The sequence below is a fragment of the Haliotis rufescens genome, unplaced genomic scaffold (assembly GCF_023055435.1).
Source record: "Haliotis rufescens isolate VD_foot unplaced genomic scaffold, xgHalRufe1.0.p SCAF_4, whole genome shotgun sequence".
Taxonomy (NCBI): Eukaryota; Metazoa; Mollusca; class Gastropoda; order Lepetellida; family Haliotidae; genus Haliotis; species Haliotis rufescens.
Genome location: NW_025964112.1, coordinates 54,425,381 through 54,451,149, shown reverse-complemented (window position 1 = coordinate 54,451,149; position 25,769 = coordinate 54,425,381). Strand labels below are relative to the sequence as shown.

Sequence of the window (25,769 nt, the reverse complement as noted above, 5' to 3'; positions counted from 1 at the left end):
TTCCCAGACCCTCCACCACCAGTATTAAGTAGTCAGTCCTGAATTGGAAACAACTTGGCGTCGAATTTAGGTAACCTTCATCATATTCTTAATGAAGTTCCTTATATTAAATTTAAGCCAGCCTTTAAACATTTTTATTAACCCACATATCGAAATATAAATAGAGAGTGAAACGTAGTTAGATATTTTTAATCAATTATATAGTTAGTTTTTATTCTGAACGTATATAATCTTACAAAGGGACTTAACTCCGAAACCATGATCATCCTGGACGATTTCTTTGGGAACGGTAGTCTCAGGATTAGCGGGTCTCAGTTTATCCAGTGCCTATGCCGTGAAGATCCAGGTTAGAGTAGGTCTTCAGCAACCCATGCTTGCAGTAAAAGGCGACTTACGGGATCAGGTGGTCAGGCTCGTTGACTTGGTAGATCCATGCCATTGTATCCCAAATGCGTAGATCGATCCTCATGATGTCAATCTCTGGATTGTCTGGTCCAGACTCGATTATTTACAGACCCCCGCCGTATAGCTGGACTACTGCTGAGTGCGGCTTAAACAACAAACAAACAAACAAAAATCAGAGTGATGCGCATGAATAGGAAGGTAATAACGTTTGAATTCCATCTTTATGTAAATGAGTCAAACACAAATGTTGTTTTGATATATGGTGGTTGTAATGATAGCAAGTACATTGCCATGGTACCCGTGAAGATCCGGGGTAGAATACGTCTTCAGCAAGCCATGCTTGCCGCGAGAGGCGACTATGCTTGTCGTAAGAGGCGACTAACGGGATCGGGTGGTCAGGCTCGCTGACGTGGTTGATGCATGTCATCGTATCCCTATTGCGTAGATCGATGCTTATGATGTCAGACACTGGATTGTCTGGTCCAGACTCGATTATTTACAGACCGCCTTCATATTGCTGGAATATTGCTGAGTGCGACGTTAAACAACAAACAAACAAACATTGCCATGAGAATGAAGACGTGTCATCCCAAACCGACCAATGAATGTGTCTCAACTCGATGTTTGCCTTGACATTCCTGACAACAGTTTGTCAAATATTGATTATAACCAAGGGAACACACGCTGATCAATAAGTCTTTTTTTATGAAACGTCATGATCTTTTGGTTTCGCTCTGATTACACGTGACGTCCTTCCTTCCTCTTCAACTTTGTGAACCGCTTCCATGGTCTGGTCGATGGAGCGTCGAAGGTTCGATCCCCTGCTGCGTCATACCAAAATACGTTAAAAGATGGTACTTGTTGCACACGCACGCACGCGCGCGTTGCTTTGTAAGTGAATTAAACTTGAAAGCATTAACCCCATATCACCTCACCGCATGTCCCTTGTTTGCAGAATAGAATGATCCTGTATTTCCCAATTATGGCTAACCATTTCTCGTGAAATAACAATGTCCTATCATAGTACCTTGAAATGTCTGTCTGGTCGTAGCGAACCTAGCTTTCCTTGACGTCGCTCGTACACATCACCAAGGCTTATCTAATCTCCCTCGCATGTCTTAAATGCCTCTGTGATACCAGGAAGACCATACACAGAGAGACTCCCTGGTGATACATACTTAAGTGTTTTACTGTACATGCTTTTAACGAATGTTTAATTTGTTCTCGTCCTTGTAGCCGTAGCGACGTTAGATCTGAACCCATTCAACCAGTCACCACCTACTCAGCTTACACACCATTAACAGATGGATCAATGTGTGCCGGGTAGCAGCTTACATGATTACATAGCAGATGTATCACCTGTGCTGTGTCGGTTACCTCTCATTCTGCCTACAGTTTATACTACACATCAGTTTTGTTAGTTCCATATGATCGAATGTTAACTGAGTGAGTGAGTGAGTATGGTTTTACGCCGCTTTAAGCAATATTCCTGCAACATCACGGCGGGGGACACCAGAAATTGGCTTCACATATTGTACCCATGTCGGGAATGGAACCCGGGTCTTCGGCGTGACGAGCGAACGCTTTAACCACTAGGCTACCCGACCGCCCCGAATGTTTACTGAATACATTTAACAAATTATAAAGACCAGTATATAAAGAAATGTGAATGCGTACCAACCTATCTTGTATCATAACATGCAGTGAGAACTGGCTTCTAGTGTAAACATATCACCCACCGTATCGACTTTGATAACATATAGTTTCTGGCACCTGACAATATATAAGTAGAAGTCGAGAAGTGATGATCATTTCGAGTCTGCATTAAACATGGCATTTCTGCAGAAAGTAGAATTTAGAACTTCACAGTTTGGTGGCCGAAGGGCGGTTTATGATGGTTTTCGATATAGATTGGATGTTCGGGGTGAGAGAGCAACACATTTGACATGTGTATTTTCTGGCTGTAATGGACGCTTCTGCACAGTCTGTGAACATCTCAAGTGGGTATCTGCTCATATTCACCCCCAGATAGAAGACACAACAGTCTTTCGTCTTACGAGTACCCGCAGAACACGAAGCAGAGAGGAAGTTCTGCCACTGCATCAGAATCACAGAGAGGAAATGCTGTAAGAGAGGAAGAAACAGCAATTACCCCTTCCTCCAATTCAGAGTATTGATGCCGGCCTCTACAGACACAGACGAAAGAACCAGCCAACATTACCTACAACACTGGCTGAAGTAGACCCCCAAGGACAGCGGACAACAACCACTCCAACGAACACTCCCTTCATAATCACGAAGGATGGTGCTGATGACGTCTAGTTTTCACCTCAGATCAGATATTGAACATGAAGCAAGCAGAAGTAGACCCCCAAGGACAGCGGACAACAACCACTCCAACGAACACTCCCTTCATAATCACGAAGGATGGTGCTGATGACGTCTAGTTTTCACCTCAGATCAGATATTGAACATGAAGCAAGCAGCAGGCACATTATTCATGGATGGTACATTTTATGTATGACTAGGTCTTGCAGGTCTCACCGTACCGACGAAGAATTTTAGACTCTTGTAAGACGATCACCATGTTTGCCACTTTTGCCCCTTGACCAAGATGTATGGTTTGAAATTTTAGAGGAACGCCCAGATCATCTACCGAGGGAAACTGAGGTTACCGATTATGTGACATCAACATAGGTCGATGATAACTCATCATTTAAAGCAAAGACGTGGAACCAGTATGGCAACATTGAACCGAGAACTAATAACCATCTTGAGGAATGGCATTCCAAGTTGAACCGATCTCTTTCAAAGGCCCACTCCAATGTGTTTAAACTGATCTATAAGTTTATGACAAGAGAAGAGAGCGATCGGAACAAAGAGCCCAACTAGGCCATGGAGTAGCACGTAAAAGAGTATATAGAGAGGTCGACTCCCACCTTGGTCGCCAGAGAGAACAGCTGCAGCAAAGAAGGAAGACTCCCATACAGTTCCTTGAAGCTGCCAGAAATTTGCTGAAGTTGAATTTAATTTGAATTGTGACTTGATTTATTTTATTTTGAGATGGCTTAAATGAACATAAATACACTTATGTTCATTTATGCCATCTTAACATAAAATTAACGTAAATAAAGTAATCATAAACGCGACGCTAATCCCCATTTCACCTCAGCTCATTGTTTTACAAAACAAAATATTTAAACACCGTATACAGATGAACACCGTGAGTCGGGAACCTTTCGAGAAGCTCTGGATTCCGGAGGATTGCTGTAGAGAACGTCTACATATATACAAAGGAGGTTTTGTTTGTCAGGCTTGACTCCTGAGAGTTTCTAGGGCTGTCCCACTCTGAAACACGCTACATGTCTCCCCAGGCAAGGGGCCATTGCTAGAACATGTCAGTCAACCCTACATCGAAAGGGTACCCGGTAGTATGAGATGGTAATATGACTGTTAACCTTTCAGTGCCTCATAATGCAGTATGGGTTCTGGAGAATAAAGGGGAGTTCACTGAATACGTGTTCACTGTACAGAAGATCAGTGTAACGACGTACACTCTAGAGACGTTCTCGTGGACAAATCAGCATTTTTAAGTGTAGGCAGAACAAGACGTCCCCATATCACACACAGCTTAGCAAATTACGTAACCAGATAACCCGTGTGCAGAGTAACAGCTCGGTACATTATGCTAACAGAACGCTTGTGTGCAGAGTAACAGCAGAGTAACAGCTCGGTACATTATGCTAGCTAACAGATCGCTTGTGTGCAGAGTAACAGCAGAGTAACAGCTCGGTACATTATGCTAACAGATCGCCCGTGTGCAGTGTAACAGCTCGGTACATTATGCTAACAGATCGCTTGTGTGCAGAATAACAGCTCGGTACATTATGCTAACAGATCACCCGTGTGCAGAGTAACAGCTCGGTACATTATGCTAACAGATCACCCGTGTGCAGAGTAACAGCTCGGTACATTATGCTAACAGATCACTTGTGTGCAGAGTAACAGCTCGGTACATTATGCTAGCTAACAGATCGCTTGTGTGCAGAGTAACAGCTCGGTACATTATGCTAACAGATCGCCCGTGTGCAGTGTAACAGCTCGGTACATTATGCTAGCTAACAGATCGCTTGTGTGCAGAGTAACAGCTCGGTACATTATGCTAGCTAACAGATCACCCGTGTGCAGAGTAACAGCTCGGTACATTATGCTAACAGATCACCCGTGTGCAGTGTAACAGCTCGGTACATTATGCTAGCTAACAGATCGCTTGTGTGCAGAGTAACAGCTCGGTACATTATGCTAACAGATCACCCGTGTGCAGTGTAACAGCTCGGTACATTATGCTAGCTAACAGATCGCTTGTGTGCAGAGTAACAGCTCGGTACATTATGCTAGCTAACAGATCACCCGTGTGCAGAGTAACAGCTCGGTACATTATGCTAACAGATCACCCGTGTGCAGTGTAACAGCTCGGTACATTATGCTAGCTAACAGATCGCTTGTGTGCAGAGTAACAGCTCGGTACATTATGCTAACAGATCACCCGTGTGCAGTGTAACAGCTCGGTACATTATGCTAGCTAACAGATCGCTTGTGTGCAGAGTAACAGCTCGGTACATTATGCTAACAGATCACCCGTGTGCAGAGTAACAGCTCGGTACATTATGCTAACAGATCACTTGTGTGCAGAGTAACAGCTCGGTACATTATGCTAGCTAACAGATCGCTTGTGTGCAGAGTAACAGCTCGGTACATTATGCTAACAGATCGCTTGTGTGCAGAGTAACAGCTCGGTACATTATGCTAACAGATCACCCGTGTGCAGAGTAACAGCTCGGTACATTATGCTAACAGATCACCCTTGTGCAGAGTAACAGCTCGGTACATTATGCTAACAGATCACCCGTGTGCAGAGTAACAGTTCGGTACATTATGCTAACAGATCACCCGTGTGCGGAGTAACAGCTCGGTACATTATGCTAACAGATCACCCGTGTGCAGAGTAACAGCTCGGTACATTATGCTAACAGATCACCTGTGTGCAGAGTAACAGCTCGGTACATTATGCTAACAGATCACCCGTGTGCAGTGTAACAGCTCGGAACATTATGCTAACAGATCACCCGTGTGCAGAGTAACAGCTCGGTACATTATGCTAACAGATCACCCGTGTGCAGAGTAACAGCTCGGTACATTGTGCTAACAGATCACTTGTGTGCAGAGTAACAGCTCGGTACATTATGCTAACAGATCACCCGTGTGCAGAGTAACAGCTCGGTACATTATGCTAACAGATCACTTGTGTGCAGAGTAACAGCTCGGTACATTATGCTAACAGATCACCCGTGTGCAGAGTAACAGCTCGGTACATTATGCTAACAGATCGCTTGTGTGCAGAGTAACAGCTCGGTACATTATGCTAACAGATCACCCGTGTTCAGAGTAACAGCTCGGTACATTATGCTAACAGATCGCTTGTGTGCAGAGTAACAGCTCGGTACATTATGCTAACAGATCACCCGTGTGCAGTGTAACAGCTCGGTACATTATGCTAACAGATCACTTGTGTGCAGAGTAACAGCTCGGTACATTATGCTAACAGATCACCCGTGTGCAGAGTAACAGCTCGGTACATTATGCTAACAGATCGCTTGTGTGCAGAGTAACAGCTCGGTACATTATGCTAACAGATCACTTGTGTGCAGAGTAACAGCTCGGTACATTATGCTAACAGATCGCTTGTGTGCAGAGTAACAGCTCGGTACATTATGCTAACAGATCACCCGTGTGCAGTGTAACAGCTCGGTACATTATGCTAACAGATCGCTTGTGTGCAGAGTAACAGCTCGGTACATTATGCTAACAGATCGCTTGTGTGCAGAGTAACAGCTCGGTACATTATGCTAACAGATCACTTGTGTGCAGTGTAACAGCTCGGTACATTATGCTAACAGATCACTTGTGTGCAGAGTAACAGCTCGGTACATTATGCTAATAGATCACTTGTGTGCAGAGTAACAGCTCGGTACATTATGCTAACAGATCACTTGTGTGCAGAGTAACAGCTCGGTACATTATGCTAACAGATCACCCGTGTGCAGAGTAACAGCTCGGTACATTATGCTAACAGATCACCCGTGTGCAGAGTAACAGCTCGGTACATTATGCTAACAGATCACCCGTGTGCAGAGTAACAGCTCGGTACATTATGCTAACAGATCACCCGTGTGCAGTGTAACAGCTCGGTACATTATGCTAACAGATCACCCGTGTGCAGAGTAACAGCTCGGAACATTATGCTAACAGATCGCTTGTGTGCAGAGTAACAGCTCGGTACATTATGCTAACAGATCACCCGTGTGCAGAGTAACAGCTCGGAACATTATGCTAACAGATCACCCTTGTGCAGTGTAACAGCTCGGAACATTATGCTAACAGATCACCCGTGTGCAGAGTAACAGCTCGGAACATTATGCTAACAGATCACTTGTGTGCAGAGTAACAGCTCGGTACATTATGCTAACAGATCACCCGTGTGCAGAGTAACAGCTCGGAACATTATGCTAACAGATCACCCGTGTGCAGAGTAACAGCTCGGTACATTATGCTAACAGATCACCCGTGTGCAGAGTAACAGCTCGGAACATTATGCTAACAGATCACCCGTGTGCAGAGTAACAGCTCGGTACATTATGCTAACAGATCACCCGTGTGCAGAGTAACAGCTCGGTACATTATGCTAACAGATCACTTGTGTGCAGAGTAACAGCTCGGTACATTATGCTAACAGATCGCTTGTGTGCAGAGTAACAGCTCGGTACATTATGCTAACAGATCACCCTTGTGCAGAGTAACAGCTCGGTACATTATGCTAACAGATCACCCGTGTGCAGAGTAACAGCTCGGTACATTATGCTAACAGATCACCCGTGTGCAGTGTAACAGCTCGGTACATTATGCTAACAGATCACTTGTGTGCAGAGTAACAGCTCGGTACATTATGCTAACAGATCACCCGTGTGCAGAGTAACAGCTCGGTACATTATGCTAACAGATCACCCGTGTGCAGAGTAACAGCTCGGTACATTATGCTAACAGATCACCCGTGTGCAGAGTAACAGCTCGGTACATTATGCTAAGAGATCACCCGTGTGCAGAGTAACAGCTCGGTACATTATGCTAAGAGATCACCCGTGTGCAGAGTAACAGCTCGGAACATTATGCTAAGAGATCACCCGTGTGCAGAGTAACAGCTCGGAACATTATGCTAAGAGATCACCCGTGTGCAGAGTAACAGCTCGGTACATTATGCTAAGAGATCACCCGTGTGCAGAGTAACAGCTCGGTACATTATGCTAACAGATCACCCGTGTGCAGAGTAACAGCTCGGTACATTATGCTAACAGATCACCTGTGTGCAGAGTAACAGCTCGGAACATTATGCTAAGAGATTGCTTGTGTGCAGAGTAACAGCTCGGAACATTATGCTAAGAGATCACCCGTGTGCAGAGTAACAGCTCGGTACATTATGCTAAGAGATCACCCGTGTGCAGAGTAACAGCTCGGTACATTATGCTAAGAGATCACCCGTGTGCAGAGTAACAGCTCGGAACATTATGCTAAGAGATCACCCGTGTGCAGAGTAACAGCTCGGTACATTATGCTAACAGATCACCCGTGTGCAGAGTAACAGCTCGGTACATTATGCTAACAGATCACCCGTGTGCAGAGTAACAGCTCGGTACATTATGCTAACAGATCACCTGTGTGCAGAGTAACAGCTCGGAACATTATGCTAAGAGATTGCTTGTGTGCAGAGTAACAGCTCGGAACATTATGCTAAGAGATCACCCGTGTGCAGAGTAACAGCTCGGAACATTATGCTAAGAGATCACCCGTGTGCAGAGTAACAGCTCGGAACATTATGCTAAGAGATTGCTTGTGTGCAGAGTAACAGCTCGGAACATTATGCTAAGAGATTGCTTGTGTGCAGTGTACCACGTACATCACGTTAACAAACCACCCGTGTGCAGGGTAGCTGCTAACGCAACGTTAATCTAAAGGTATTTATTATGACGTCATAAAGGTCGACACATTTTCTTTCGAAACTAGTTACTTCTTCTGGATAATGTATCCAAATCTAACTTTTGTTTTAGACAAGTTGTCATAGATCCCCCGTATAAACTGGAATGTGGCTTAACCTCCGACGGGAACAGTACTTTATGTGATTCTCAATTAACTGGAGATGAATTTCATTATTTATTTAAATGATGACACTTTTGGAAAGAACCTAAATCATTCTTTAAACTACAATATTACTGTACCTGGTCCAAACTTGCAAACTACCGTTTTACATCTCACATGTAGGAGCTTACATTGCGCTACCATATCCTCTCTGTGCAGAATAATAGCTTACATTGCGTTAACATACCCCCTATATGCAAAAAATTGTAAAAGATATCATTTATTTTTTCACTGCAATATTAAACACCAGGACAAAATAGATAAATGTACAATTCCTAAAGTTATAACTTACACCATAGCTGTGTGAACGTAGAATTTTGAGACACAGTGTCGATCAATACCGATAACGGCACCTGAAAAGGTTTCTTTGCCCGAGGGATTTGCCCGTTTGGTACACGGGTATTATAAGATGTTATATTATGTAAACTTGGCATCATGCGTTATCGAAATTTTATTATGCCACAATAGTCTTCTGTTTACCATATAAAAACAGTGTCAATGTTGACAGAGAATTTAGTTTTGTTTGATGAGTTCTAACATCCTCCATCAATCGATAATGCAAACATTTTATTAACCGTGCCATTTTGAATATTGATATGATAAGATGCACTTCAGTTGTCTCGTGGTGTGGCGATGTTGTACTTACTCTTAACCGACAAACCGTATCCAAATATTGCAATGTTGTAACGATTATATTTTACATTGCGCATATTTGCTATGAAAAGACATTACATAGACCGCAGAACAGCGGATTGAAAAAAGTAACATCCAAACAATACTTTGAAATCCTCGGAGTAGGCACGTGTCACTTGAGGCTTAACACGACACTTGCTCAGAGTTGTTTAATCGTGACTTGCAAGACTTTAGTGAGGCTTTACAATCTTTTTTTATGGTACACATGTGAAGGATATTACATTTCCAAATTTGACGCCTAAGTCAAATCTGATGATCTGTAAGGTTTTAGGCCTACATGACCATTTATGTATTTCAGCAATACTTTAAGGTCACAGGCCCATCGTACATAGTGTATAGAATACAGAAGCAGCTGCATAGTTTGCAATGATACTTTCTAAATAACATTGCTTGGCATATTGGCAATGGAAAGTCTCGAGTAATCTTGTTTGTTTACTTGATATGTTTGAAGAAAATTAATATTTATTTTGATGTACATAATATTGTCGTTTATATATTCTTTTCTTATTTCATTATATATACAGCAAACTAACAAAAAATCATATTCATCTTCAACCTGAAAGAACAGTGTCTACATTATATTCATTTTCTAGGTATTTACGAATTGTATATTGATGTATCTTCGCAATTCAACACGCACTACATCTGAATTGGGCCACATTTTCTTAGATTAACATTCCATAATTCTATTCTGCAGACATATGAAAGTTAAAAAGCTTATAATATTGAGGTTTGTTTGTGGAATCTTCAATGAATCTCCATTTTTGAAAGTACACATAAGTTAGAGTATCCTGATCGATAATATATTCCCCGCCAAACGAAACGCGAAACCATAGAAACATTTAAAACATGTACGTTAAGAAAAGATGTTTCCAATGTGTACCAATTAATGACAAAACTAACAGTCAGTCGACTGTTACCACAGAGTGTCTCTATTCTCATCACAGTATGCTGCAGCTGATTTCCAAACTTTACACGCTCATCCTGCACGAGACAAATGGTGCATCTCGAGTCATGGATCCATGACGTCAAATGTGATGCGTTCATGAGCATCGATTCACACAACATAACAGTTTGTTCTTTTGTGCATCGAACCAATATAATGTCTCTTGAATATGAGTAAGTCTTCATATATTAACCACCATGTAAGATATTCGCGTTTCTTTTTTAATGAGTATAGAAACACATGGTCAGTCACTAATGTCATTTAGAACCCTGTCTAACCTGACATCTCATTATTCGGAACTACCCCCATTTCCTGGTCCCATGGATAATTCCGAGTTATCCGATATAAACGCAATGCCGTCATTACAAGAACAACTTAATAAGCACCCAAACAGCTTTTAGTTCTCAACACGATGTGAGCAATGCTACTGGAGTGTGAATGAAAACACTCATGAACTCTGGTAGTGTCCTACCTAACCGTTGTCATCTTAAAGTCACAAATTATACGGTTGAGTGCACCACTAATGCCCTACCTTTAACCAGAGACCATATAATAGAGGGACGGCCCTCCCCAACAGTTTATCACTTACCGTCAGTGCTACGGTCCGGCATGTAACTGATACACCCCGACACCCTGCTGTTAACCTCTATTATATGGTCTCTGCTTTAACCTTACAGATTAGGAATGGGCTCGTTTCATATACAATGGTATTAGAATAGGAAAATACAACATATACTTTAAATATTTGTATTAGACATTAATCAATTTCACACAAAGCCATAATGTTATTCATTCATTCATTAACATACATATCACAATGGAAATCTAATGTTCAGTACTATAATTCATTCATTCATTCATTCATTCATTCATTCATTCATTCATTCACATACGCATAACAATGGTTATGTAACAAGCTGCATCTAAATACTGCATGGGCGTTTTCTGTCCTGTGATAAGTTATGAGTAAGTTAGGCGTTACAGTTCGTCCCTGCATAATCTGATGGTGCTCCTCCAGTGGACGTTCTCTCTTCTTTCTCGATTTTTGGCATACAAAAAGAAAATGTACAACTTTATGGATAACAACTTCAGGTTTATTACATATAAGCTGGTGACAACAACCAAGTATATGCATAATATGTTGTGATAAGGAGATTATCATTGACAACAAAAGGTAATAGATAACAAACAGTATAAAGATAATTGGATGAAGCCAAATGTAGTGTAGGAATAACAAATATCATACTGGTAATGAAGTACCTGGGTAGTGAAGCCAGATATACAGTAAGGATAAGGATTAAACAGTTGTGACGAGCTTATTGGATCCTAATTAAAATGGCCTTTTCCTTTATTAGATATTCATAGACAGACGAGATGTACTACACATAAACAGAGAGTAAGGGTATTACGAGGGCTGGTCAAAAGGTTCTAAGCCTGACTAACTTTCAACTATGGGCCATAACAAAGTGAACGGGTCAATGCAGTACATTGTTTGAGTAGTTCATTGTAAGTGTATGTGGTCTGTTGAGACCGTTTGTATATTAGTGACAGCCAGTTGAATGTAATAGGGGTCCAGAAATGGAAAAGAAGGAGTACCGAGCAGTCATCAAGTTTTTGACTTCAGAGAAAAGTACTCACCAAGAAATGCCTGTTTGTTTGTTGTTTAACGCCGCACTCAGCAATATTCCAGAGGTATAACGCAGGTCTGTAAAGAATCTAGTCTGGACCAGACAATCAAGTGATTGATGAGCATCGATTCACGCAATTGGGATACTATGACATGCAGCGAGCCTGACCGGCCGAACACGCACAGTCGCCATCTAGCGCAAGCATGGGTTGCTAAAGACCTATTCTACCCCGGATCTTCACGGGTCAGAAATTCATGACCGCATGTCACAAGTGAATGGGGATAAGTTGCTGAACTTGAGGAAGACACAGGCCTAAACCATGGATCCACTGAGACTATTTTTCATGAACATTTACAGATGAATAAGATATCTGCTCGTTGGATGCCAAAGCTTCTCAATTCTGATCTTAAGGAAAAAAGAACTGACATTGCCAGCAAAAATTTACAGCTAATTGAGGAGGATTTCGTCAAATCTAAAAAGAGATTAGTAACGAGTGATGAAACATGGGTCTCGACTATGATCCCGAGTCAAAACGTCAATCCATGGAATGGCATCATTCCACTTCTCCGGCACCAAAGTTAATTCAAGTCTTCAAGATCAGTGAAGAAAGTTATCTTTGTTCATTTCTTAATAAGACGATTACCGGTGCCTACTATGCTGATTTGCTATATCGAGAGATTCTATCAAAGAAAAGCGGCGAGGAATACTGACTGCTGGTGTTCTACTACTTCATGACAATGCCTCTTCTCACACCTCTCGACTTGCCAAGACTGCTGTGCGACAATGTGGGTTCGAAAAGCTTCCTCACCCTCCATACTCGCCAGACCTGGCACCGAATGATTTCTACCTGTTTCCTAACTGAAAGAACACCTTCGTGGAAGGCGCTCTGACGACAACGATGACCTCAAAGTTGTCGTGGGTGGGTTTTTCAGGGTGGCTTCAGAAAACGTCTTCCTGACTGGAATTGGAAAGCTTCACTATCGATATGAGAAGTGTATTGAAAAGCAGGGAGATCATGTAGAAACATAAAATTAAAGACACTTTCACAATTGTTGGGTTTGTTTGTTAGGCTTAAAACGTTTTGACCAGCCCTCGTACACCTCGTCTGCCAATGAAGCTTTAGTGAGGCCGTGAATGCTGTAACCTTGATCAAACAACTTCATTATCAAGGCTGTACACAGCTGGTAAAGATTACAACCAGTGACATTATGTCATAATATTCAAGAGTCGGATGACGCTCTTTGAAATCTTGGTAGAGAGAGTATGCTCGATTGTATCTCAAACGTTGTGAAGGTTGAAGATGCTGGAATATTGCTCGACATGGGGAAAAGTTGACTATGCGCAAGTTGAAGTCATCCCTCTTGTCATACAGTCTTGTGGAGAGTGTTTTGTCACTCTGAGTCTTTATGCATAGATCTAAATATGAAACAGATGTCTAGTTCACGTGGGTAAATCAGTTGAAGGGTATTGGCTATTTGATGGTTATTGAACGATATCATATTATCGATATACCTGAAGCTGAAGTGAAACTTCTTGGCCAAATTACCTTGTCTTGACTTTGGTAATCGGAGCAGAAATTCCGGCTCATAGGCAATGGGAAACAGACCAGCATTTCACATATTGTTTTCTCAGTAAACTTCAGATGGCAATTGCTTTCATTCTTGACAAATTGTACTGAACCTCTGAAGAAAACAATAATGAGCAAAGGGATTTTATCGAAAAAAATTCATAGCCCCCGAAAAATCTTTAAAAATATAATTTTGCTTCATTTTATTGGAAAAGAGAGATTATCTGCCACAAAAATTACATATATTGGCTCATAGTTTTAATTAAAAATATATATCTGCTTTTGCAGCTGCAGCCGAAAATATCATGTCCCAATACAAAATCCCAGTTGGGCGGTTGGGTTGTAGTTACATAATTGAATGTTGCTATCTCATAGAACAACACGGAGCTGTGGTATTGGCGATAGGGTCGTACTTACGTAAATACATGTTGCTGATGCTTGGTAACTATAGACGCCATGTCAGCTGTGTCATCAGTTTTTGTAGTATGCTCAATACCTCATTAAACAGCATTGTCATCGGCTTCGTAAACAGTTGTCGAATCCTTGTTGACAGACATCGTTGCATTTATCCAGTGAATACATTTTCTTAACCCATAGAGCTTATAGTGGTAGTTATATCACCCTTCAGGGACCATTACACTCAATATTTAATTTATAGCATATTGATTAAATTCATACCGCGCTGAAAGCATAATGAAAAAGGACATGGCCAGAGCGGATTTTATTCCAATATTTCACATATGTCGCCGTCGCTGCCTACGTTGGTCTCTACAGTCAAGGATGCCACCTGACAACTGTTAAGTCATTGCTTTGAAGCATGTCTAATGGGGAGAACACACAACTTGAGCTGATCAATAAATCAATATATGACAACAGATCAGTTGTTTTCAGAAATAACACTAATCATTACCAGGTTAAAGTTTGAATGACATGCTGTATAAACCTGCGTCGTCTATCTCGAAGCCGTTTACAACATGGTTGGTTGGTTGGTTTGTTGTTTTACGCCGCACTCAGCAATATTCCAGCTATATGACGGCGGTCTGTAAATAATCGAGAATGGACCAGACAATCCAGTGATTGACATCATGAGCATCGATCCGCGCAATTGGGATCAATGACATGCATCAACCACGTCAGCGAGCCTGACCACCCGATCCCGTTAGTCGCCTTTTACGACAAGCATAGTCACCTTTTACGGCAAGCATGGGTTGCTTAAGACCTATTCTACCCCGGAATCTTCACGGGCCGTTTACAACATTGATGCTATGTGACAGCATGCTGCAGGAGATGCCATGTTACACGACGCGTCATCAACCTGTAGATCAGTGGATTAACGTGGCAGTAGATACAATATAATAAGGTAATAGTAAAACAAGTTCCTTTTCTTGTTTTAAACAATTCTACTGATGAAATAAATGTACCAACAAATCTTGAAATTTTGAAATGTTGACTGTTTGAAAGATAAACAGTTTGCATTGATAAGAATGGTAAATTTCCAAATTCGACGCATCAGTAACCAAAATTATGTCCGATGTAAATTCCCTGTTTTGACTTGTACCATATGTTCTGTGTTTGTTCAGGTAAGCAATTGATTTGGTTGTGTTTGTGATGGGTGCCACCAATTTACGCAGGATACGTTTATCTTTCCTAGAACGCCTGGTATCATCGCTATGTGTGTGTGTGTGTGTGTGTGTGTGTGTGTGTGTGTGTGTGTGTGTGTGTGTGTGTGTGTGTGTGTGTGTGTGTGTGTGTGTGTGTGTGTGTGTTTATATGTTTATGTATGGGTGTGTGTTTATTTGTTTATTATTATCATATACATATTAACATATAAATGCAGCAAAAAAGGTTTGGTTGATCCTGGCATAGTCAGCTTGGTTAAGCTCAGGGCCCTTGACCCCTCTACACGCGGCCCAGACAGCGAATGGGACTTCTCCTAGGAAGCTCTGCCTACTCGAGAGAACTCGTACCCAGAACTTCTGGCATTTTATTATCGTCTTCGACATACTTGTGGTTTTAACACAGAGGTCCATCCATGGTACGACCAGGAATATGTAGAGGGCGTCATGGAAAATGATAAATACAAAACTTGGAATAAGTCCGTATACAGCCTCAGACGTGTTAAGGCCAGATCTTGTCCTTTTTCATAAATCCAATGAAATCATTTATATTATTGAATTTTCTGTCCCTTTTGACACTAATGTGATTGACAAGATTCAGGTAAAACATGGCAAATATGCAGACCTCGCTTTCGAAATGTCACGCTTGCATCCAAAGTACCAAGTTGTCTGACTCCCCATTGTTCTCAGTGCCTTAGGTTTAATACCTCCCAATCTGTTGACTGGCTGTGGGAGAGTACCCGGGTTTGCTACCAGGAGTACAACCCTTCTGACAATCTGGGTGATGCAGAAGGCTGCAGTGTTGGGGAGTCTTCACATTCTCCCAAAAGTTCTGGGTGGGTTCGACAAGGCAGCGCTTCATGGGAGAAGTCCCATTTGCTGTCTGGGCTGCGTGTAGAGGGGGCAAGGGCCCTGAGCCGAGCCTAACCAGTCTGACTTTGTCAGGATACCCAAATCCTCTTTGCTGCATTTTAAAAATTTTAATCTGTAAATTTCTTTGTTGAAAAAATGAAATAAAATAAATAAATAAATAAATGAATAAATGAATAAATGAATAAATGAATAAATGAATAAATAAATAAATAAATAAATAATATGACAGTCCTGCACTGCATACATGAGCTTGATTTGACGACATCAGTACATAATGTATTCCTGTCCTCAACAGGGTTACCACAACAACATTCTGTTTTTACGCTGTTCTGTGTTGCATTGGGTGTCAACAAACAAACACTATTTTTGTTCTGCATATTGCTTTCATTTTGAGCAGCACGATTAAACAACATTGATCAGAATGCATGATTTTGTCCATTTAAGTTCAACTCTACAGCACGTTCTTAGTGCGTCTCTCTCGAGAAGGCGGGTGTCGTTGTTAAATCACCCACAATCCGAGGAGAAGACAGAGCGAATAGCAAGAGATCAATATCGTTCATTATGTAATTCCATCAGGGGAATTGCAAGGAAAGTAAAATCGATACTTACGCTTGTCGCACGGTCACACAGCAAACCGTTAATGTCATCAGCAAAATACTCTGTTGTACTGTCAAAATTCAAAAAAATTGACACAACATCCGATATGCACATATATTATATCTGAATAGAAGTGGATATAGATAGATAGATAGATAGATAGATAGATAGATAGATAGATAGATAGATAGATAGATAGATAGTGTTTATGGTTCGATGTGTGATATGTGCCTTGAAACGGAGACATAATTATTATTCATGGACATGCATCCGCTTATGAGCCGAGAAACATTCTTTTTTTGCTTATATTGTTTGTTGCATATCCACTGTCATGGACATAAAGCACCGGGCAAAGGAACATATACACCCATGTTTGATGGTTGCTAAGGAGGAAAAAACAAAGAGTAGTTATTCGATGGTAATGCAGTTGCAGTTGATTGGGGTATCATAGTTGCGATTTGAACCTTAATTTTTTATGTTTGGGCGACTGTTTTCGCCCTAGTAAGGCTTGATAACGTTTGTAATGTTTTAGTCAAATCCAATTTTGAGGTGTATATTTTCTTTTGTCCGTCAGTTTATCTTCTGTAATTGCTCAGAAAGAAACATATACTGTTCATTGACATATATAAACATTAAAAACACTAAATATATGTTGTATCTCTCAAAATAAAACTTACTAGATGGTTCCTGAGACATGCCGGGTGCCCGAAGAAAATATATAATTGTTCGAATGTGTATGTTTTGTTCATAATAAAAGTCATTATTTTAAAGTGATCTTTGTTCCAGGTGGCACTATGGCTAATCCTGTTATATCAACACGTGAGATCAAAGAGAATATTCTGAAGTGTGACAGATGCGAGCAGCAGTTTGACAGCGAGGACAAGATACCACGTGTGTTGCCATGCCAACACAGCTTCTGTTCTCAGTGCTTGGATGACGTGTGGACGATGGGATCTAAACTCAGTTGCCCGTCTTGCGACCAACTGTGGGATGTCCGGGAGTCGGTGGAGGAAACCTTCCCCGTGGAATACGTTGCCATGAAGTTCGTCGTATTTGTGGAACTGAAGGGAAGGAAAGGGAGGCGACTCTGTACCGACTGTTCCGAGAAGTCGCCAGCAACCCACCACTGCCTTAACTGTCAGCTGTACATTTGTGAAGAGGGATTGAGGGCCCACAAACGCTTCTACAAACAGAAAGCCCACAAGATTCTCTCTATTGCAGAAATACTGAAGCTGCCCGAGAACTATCTGACACAAACCGAGACATGCACCCTACATCCTGGGTCGACGCTGGATCTGTTCTGTGAGAAGCCAGGCTGCATGAAAGCCGTGTGCCCATCATGCGCCATTGTTGAGCACAAAGAGCGGGATGGGCACGAGATTAGGGATGTCCAGGATGTCGTGAAGGATGAGAAGAGGGCGGTGTCGGAGGCACTGGAGGAACTGAAAGAGAGGCAGGAGAGAACAGAGTCGGAGAAGTCAGAGCTGGAAAGGGACTTGTTTCATCTGAATATTGAGAGCAAGAAGTTGGAGGCACAAATTGAACGTTATTTCGACAGCTTCATTGAACAGGCCGAGGAACAGAAGGAAGTGCTGAAGAACAGTCTTCACATTGCTATAGCAGATGAAAGAGATCATATGAGTGCGTGTCTCACTGCCTTCAAAACAACAGCTCAAACAGAGACAGACTACGCCGACTACTGCAGGAAAGTGATGGAAGAGGCAAAACCAGGCAACTTCCTCCAGGAAAACGAAAACATAAAACAGAAACTAAATGCTCTGATCACTGCTCCGCTTCCAGCTAAGCCGGACAGAAAGGAGATTTTTGTTGACCTGACATCACTGAGCGACATAACAAAAAAGATGGCCAAAGTAGGCGAGATAATCTACTTGGATAACACGATGCTGCAGTGGAAGGTTATCATTGAGATTACAGACTCCCTACAGGACGAAGAGGACATGGTGATTGTGAGAGTCTTTCTCAAATATATGGGCAACGTCATCGTCGTGCCTAAGCCTGCTAGCATCAAGGCTGTGATAGAAGACTCCTCAGGATTGACCATCAGCCGGGTACTGGAACATCTTGGTGATATGGGTGAAGCTGCATCCACACGCAGTGACGAAGTGGACTCTCCGGATGCAAGGCGTCATCATTCTACAAAGAACAACAGACGACACGTCCACAGTAACGGCGATAGTGGCTACCACAACGGTGACATGTCAGGGGATGGCAGGGGCACACTGGATCCGGATAGATATGAAGAAAATATCACTCCTACTGAACAGGATGTTGGGAATATAAGGTACACGCCAATCTCTAGGAACAGGACCAGCCTGAAACAAACTGGGTCACAGAAATCTATCGGAGTTGCGTCGTCGGTCGACCTGCAAGATCTGGGAAAGGGCAAACAGCGAAGCAGGGCAAGCTACAGACAGATGGAGAGTGTAGACTCGAAGGTCTCCTTTAACGACGATGTGATGGCAAACGGCGCCCACACAAGCCCCCGTGGAGCAGACGATAGGAACGGTTTCCACCCGCCTGGGTCGCTACATGAAGGCGGATCGAGGTCCGGAGCTACCAATAGGACAGGAAATGTCAAGGTAAAGGACGTTTAGTCCCTTCTCGTGTACTCGTGGGTTCCAGAAACTCGCGGATAGACTCATGCTCGCGAACCGCACCCCTCTTTGGCCGTTAACAAGGGCGGTCGAGTACCAGGACATAAAGGAAGATATCAAGTTTGTGAGAATGAAACAATCCAGTGATTATGAAGCCTTTCATACGGTTTACTTATGTACTCAATTTAAAGAAACTACATCTTTTGAAAACTTATAAGCTTAACTTAACTTAGGTGAAAGATCGTCTTATTAATAGTGCGTGTCAGAGTCACGAGTTCGCCAATCACTGGCCCGTTGGATATCAAACTTTTTATCTACTGTAAGAATATGGTACTCTCCTATCATAAAATAGTCGCCGAGATCGATGTTTCCCCATCTGAATGTTTTATATTTCCATTACAAAATTTATATATAAGTCTATATACGGACAATTTTAGAATTTGTACAAATCGTATTTTTTTGTATAATATAGAAACTATAATTTTGTCATCAGGAAAGATTCCTTGAGTTTCCAGCAATGGATAAATCAAACGGACAGAGAGAATAGAAAACACCATGCTGAAGACAAAATGGATAAATAATATCTGGAAAAGATATTTGAGTTACATAGTGATGAGAATAAATTCGTCTGTCAAAAAGACATCAACTTTAAAGGTTTATTTGATAAATAGTACATCTTGAATAGAGCTACAACCCGTTTAAGAAACGGTGATATAATATTAAATTTTGGTTGATATCTGTCATTCATTCAGTAATAATAATGCAACCGTTAATATGCAGGTTTTACAAATAGTGATCATTACCTTGACCTTCTCATCACAGCGTGACCTTGAGGCAACCTTTGAACTCCGCTTTTCTCCCAGGCATCCTGGCCCACACAAGGTGAATTTCCGACTTGGTGGGTACGCGGTGGAAGATGAAGCCTTCATGTTCGACAGCAAGGAGCCCGGTAACTACTCTTATTCTGCACACGATTCAGTGTAGGAATGGGACCCCTTTCCCCTAGATACAATCCATCTCGTCACGAGCTTTCATTCCCGAATCCCTTCGTCCGTTCAACAGGTTTTCTATACTCTTATACCACTGCTGGCTGCTACTCGTCGTTCCATAAGAAAATGTCTTCAAGTGTTTCGTTGTAGGATTTTAAGCGCACATCTATATCTCAAGGGATGGTCGGGTAATCTAGTGGTTCGCTAGTCACGCCGAAGACCCGGGTTCGATTCCCCACATGGGTACCGGTACAATGTGTGAAGCCCATTTCTGGTGTACCCCCGCCGTGATATTGCTGAAATAGTGCTAAAAGCAGCGTAAAATACAAGTCACTCACTCTAAATCTCCCACTGGCAACTTATCATAAGACCCGTGAAGATCCGGTGTAGAATAGGTCTTCAGCAACCAATGCTTGCCATAAAAGGCGACCATGCTTGTCGTTAAAGGCGACTGACGGGATCGGGTGGTCAGGCTCGCTGACTTGGTTGATGCATGTCATCAATCCAAATTGGGTGGATCGATGCTCATGATATTAATCACTGGACTGTCTGGTCCAGACTCAATTATTTACAGACCGCCGTCATATAGCTGGAATATTGCTGAGTGCGGCGTTAAACAACAAACAAACAAAACTTATCATAAAATACATTCTATACAAGAATCTAATTCTTAATCACTTACGTCCAACGACGTGTACTTTATCAATTGATAGTACACTTTAAATGAAGATTTGAAAGGGCAACGCTGGCGTTTTCGTGGGGGACGCCGTAGTAATTGTCCAAAATTATGCAATTGATCTTTTACCATACAGCAGGTAAGAGCTTGACATGGCATGTGAAAATGTAGTAAAAGTTGATAAAGAAATATGATGAGAAAGTAATAAATAACAGTAAATTGTATATCGTCCTTTCAGCAGAGGAGAACGCCATGGATCGATCTCTTCACTTTCTGACATGGAAGGGCGAGTCTGAGGTGCTTGTCAAGTCAGTCAAACGTCAGTGTGCAATTCTGAGTTATGTTTTACAGTTGTATCAAACACACGTCAGTTTGGCACCATATATGACCAAGCATCAAATATGCCACAGTTCAAAACAAACACAGGTTTCAGTTAGGACCATATGTGGCCAAACATGAAATATACCGCAGCTGAAGGAAATTTATGATGCCGTATGTCACCAAACGTCATATATACCACAGTTGGAACGAACACAAATTTCATTTGTCACAATATGTGACTAAACATCAAATATACAACAGTAGAATCAAGCACACATTTCAAGTTGGACAATATGTGACCAAACATAAAAAAATACCACAGTTGAAGTATGCACAATTCATATTAGGGCCATTTGTGACTAAACATTATCAGATATACTACAATTGTTACAAGCACAGATTTCATTTGGAACTACATGTGACCTAATATTACCACAGGCTGTTGTACTTAGCTACTTAGTGGACAAGAAGTTTCTGTGATATAGTTCAGCGGCGTGAAGTAAAACTGTGAACGCTAACATATACACCGATGTACGACACTATAGTATGAACACATAAAGCATGTTTCGCTGACTTCATAGCTTGGTATGCTTGTAATGTTCAATGTCGACATGACAGGTTTTCTTTTGTGTCTCATTAGTGCCCCACATCACCTTATCGGAGGACAAGTTGAACCGCGAGCAGTGTACCATCACCACATCCGGCAAGCTTGTCAAATCACCCTCAGAGAGGGGAGGTAAGTAAACTAGGCTATACACAGCATAGCAGAGTACCTGCTGTAAATAGCGGAACAAACCAATCACCATTGCATTGTTTAAGGCTCTCATTTTCCAATGTTGCAATGTGTGACAGGATTCTTCTCCTTAACACGTGTACGCATGTTCCATTATTCATCATGAAATTTTGTGTATCCGAGTATGTGTTTCATTACACTGGGGATCCCTGGTTAGATTGACACTCTCTCTCCCCCCCCCCCCCCCCCCCCCCCCCCCCCCCCCCCAGCAAGCAAGAAATAAATATGAGAGTGTCAGGCTCTGTGACTTTCTTGTCATCGTGGCTCATAATATCAATTACTGATTGTCTGGTCAAGATCCGAAGCCATCAGATAGCTGGAATATTGCTGAGTGCGGAGTAAGCAATAAACGAACACATGCATGCTCGTTTGACATAACTCTTCAGCTGAAATTATCTCGTGATATTTAGCTTAATAAAATCCATCAACGAAACTGTGACTTGCATGTTTCATCGTCTAATAAAACAACTCTCTGTTATTATGTCTAGGCTCGGCTGGCTTCAGCAACTATTGCGGAACTACCGGAAGTCGGTGTTTTTCTGGAAAGGGCGTCCATTATTGGAATGTCACATGTAATGTCCGAGTCCTGGCGAAGGTCTCGTCGTTTGGAAAGATGATACTTGAGGCCGCTGTAGCCCACGGCGACGTCTTGGACAACTCCTACTGCGTGTGGGAGACGCCTCGAGCATGGAGCCTTGTCGTCAGCATCTGCTCAACACACAAAGCCATTTGTGTCAAGGTTGTCTGTAACTCCAAGGTCCTGTTTGACACTCCCGTCATGCAGTGCGAGGAGGAAGCCACAATCGACCTTGACATGGGCGTCATGTTAAACCTGGATCAACGCAGTCTCACGTTCCTGGATGGAAGAACTGGTGACGTCATGTGGACCTTCGAGGATATCGACACCACTAAATCACTGTGGCCAGTATTTGGTGTCTACAACAGATACCACTTCAGCGTAGAACTCGGGGTCACTTCAGGTGATAAGCTCGAGCTGAACTCGGAGATGTCAAAGGCTGTAGAAGAACTTTTGTGAGCAGAACGCTATGGAAAATCTCTTGCTATGCACCTTCTTCGCGATTGTTTCAGGAGCGCGATTGGATTCGTTCAGACATGATGATCACCAAACATCTCCCCAAGATGTTCTTGTGCCTGTAAATCTGCTGTACAACAAAGGCAGTAATGCGGGATCCTCTACCTATACCACTCAAAAATGAGTTAAGGATCGCCCAATTCTTTCATATTATATTCTTCATCTGTCATGCCATGACATTAATTTGAGTAATATTAAAGAATCCGATAATCCTAAAATTATGTGAGCAGTATTGATAGTATTTTAGGAAACTAGTTTCTACAATAACACAACTTTTACGCACTCCCTGTAAGGAAACAGTGCACATAACCTTCACTTTGGTTCACAAATTCTGATTGTTTGAAGCATCAAGACATCATTGAATGTCTTCACATCATACTGTATTATATAAGTGTTCCAAACTGGCGCCTGTCATTGTGATATATTCTGTATGAGAACGAGGCTAACCCCAGACGCTGGCAAGAGGCTCTAGATTGGCAGTCCCAGGAAGTTTGATTTTAGTCACTAAAACAGCACTTTGTTTGTTTACTCGCTTTCCCTAAATGATGTACTCGCCACAGCGAATAGGACTTCTCCCATGAAGCGCTGCCCAGTCAAACCCGGCGAGAAATTTTGGGAGAATGTGAAGACTCACCAACACTGCAGCCTTCTGCATTATCCAAATTGTCAGAAGGGTTGTATTCCTGGTAACAAACCCGGGTACTCTCCCAATGACAGTCAACAGAGTGGGAGGTACCAAACCTAAGGCACCGAGAACAATAGGAAGTCAGACAAACGTGGCATTTCGAACGCGATGTCTGCATATTTGCCATGTGTTCCTGAATCTTGTCAATCACATTGGTGTCAAAAGACACAGATAATTCAATAATATAAATGATTTCATTGGATTATAACAAAAAGGACAAGATCAGGATTGTTGACATGGATACGTCTGAGGCTGTATACGGCCCTTTTCCAAAGAATTTGGTATTGATAATTTTCCATGACGCCCTCTACATATTCCTGGTCGTACCATGGATGGACCTCTGTGTCAAAACCACAAGCATGGCGAAGACGGTACAAAAACGATCGAGCCACACCATCATGTCGCTTAAGATACTGTGTTTGTGCCAAATCTGGGCATCCACTGACAATGTGTTGAAGAGTCTCATTAAATTCATTACATAATCTACATTTCATATTTACATTTTGATGCAAAATCACACATTGACGGTTTCGAGTTTGTAGTGACTGGTCCTGAGCAGCAAACAGAAAGCCTTCTGTTTCACTTTTAAGGTATACTATTATTATTATTATTATTATTATTATTATTATTACGTGAATCTGTCACAGTGGTGACCCTAATTACATTGCTGAAGGAGGCACTAGACAATCGACTACAGTATCATTTTAGTCAAGAGCGCCTAAGCACAATAACTAACTAACAATTAAATAACCAACAATATCGTTATTATCAATCAAGTAATCAATTAGTAACGGAAAAGGGAATTCAAATATATTCTCTCTTTTACCATTTGCACTACTGGCCTCAAACATGGCCCAAGGCCTGTAACACTATAAATAGTTTTCTCTTTATTTTTTTTCCGAGTTTTAAGTGAGTGTGTGAGTGAGTTTGATTTTACGCCGCTTTTAGCAATGTTCCAGCAATATTACGGCGAGGGACACCAGAAATGGGCTTCACACATTGTATCCATGTCGGGAATCGAACCCAGGTCTTCGAGCGCTTTCGACACGAAATTACTAAACCCTTGCCGTTCGTTTCGTTAAAAAGCATTCTCTTTGTTATACTGTAAATCTTGAAATTAATACAGGCATGCAATAAATGCCAAAGAAATGTAAGAGTTCCTTGCTTGCCGCATTTCTATCTGGGCATACTTGAACTTTTGCCACGTCAGCTTCATTGTACATACTGCCCATGACAAGCCAAGACTTGAGGCCAGTACAGGCGTATCTGTAAATTGTTGGGAATGTAATTTGTCTGAGTTATCATAAATCCTATACAATACTGTATTTCATACTTTATAAAACATGGTTCCTCTGTCTGTGGGAAATTACACTTTATCGTTGCGCGAACACGTAACTACTATTTTTGGTTCCTTATCTTCGGAATGCATCAAGGCTGCCCAGTATTGACGTTATAGCAACGTTGCTTGGCACACCAACCGAGCGTGCACCAAAGCAATAAAGTCCCGTTCTCCAAAGAAACTTTATGTCAACATGTGAAATGCATCTTTGCATTAAAGAAGTAATTTCTTGATATCAATTTCAAAGAATGTACATTGTTAAATATGTGTTGTTTGTTTTGAACAATATTTAAGTGTATACAATTACGTATTTTGACAATTAATAAAGTCTTTTCTCCAAAGAAGCTCCTTGTCAGTTTGTCTTGATATCCACTTTAAAGAAACTATAGACTTCTAGGCAAGACAATTATATTAAAAACAAATACATGTATGTCATATTCAAGAAGATAACTTCAAGACCCCCACTGTCATTGTTGCATTCCTATACGTCAGTTCATCGTATCCCGGCGGCGTGGGTCATAATATTAGTCACTGGATTGTCTTGTCCAGATTCAATTAATTACCGTCCGTCGACATATAGCTGGAACATTGCTCAGTGCGGCGTTAAACAACAACCAGACAAACGAAATGTTATTATTGAATAATTAAATTTTCGTTGTGTTCATGGAAATTCCTGCATTCTGATT

General features: G+C 41.7%; 1 protein-coding gene across 3 annotated transcripts in view; it reads left to right on the top strand.

The window, feature by feature from the left end:
- Nucleotides 1-24,118, top strand: part of LOC124115171 — a 29,586-nt gene extending 5,468 nt beyond the window's left edge. Inside the window, exons 1-6 of one of the 3 annotated variants that reach the window (XM_046476073.2) lie at nucleotides 16,934-16,990; nucleotides 17,359-19,172; nucleotides 20,010-20,136; nucleotides 21,091-21,171; nucleotides 21,814-21,909; nucleotides 22,455-24,118. In XM_046476073.2, the coding sequence (XP_046332029.1) occupies nucleotides 17,367-19,172; nucleotides 20,010-20,136; nucleotides 21,091-21,171; nucleotides 21,814-21,909; nucleotides 22,455-23,002 (2,658 nt within the window). In that variant the 5' untranslated portion in view covers nucleotides 16,934-16,990; nucleotides 17,359-17,366 and the 3' untranslated portion in view covers nucleotides 23,003-24,118. Of the gene's footprint in view, nucleotides 1-16,933; nucleotides 16,991-17,358; nucleotides 19,173-20,009; nucleotides 20,137-21,090; nucleotides 21,172-21,813; nucleotides 21,910-22,454 lie in introns of those variants that run through there. The other 2 variants (XM_046476083.2, XM_046476063.2) reach the window with 2 other exon arrangements.
- The last annotated feature ends 1,651 nt before the right edge of the window (nucleotides 24,119-25,769 follow it).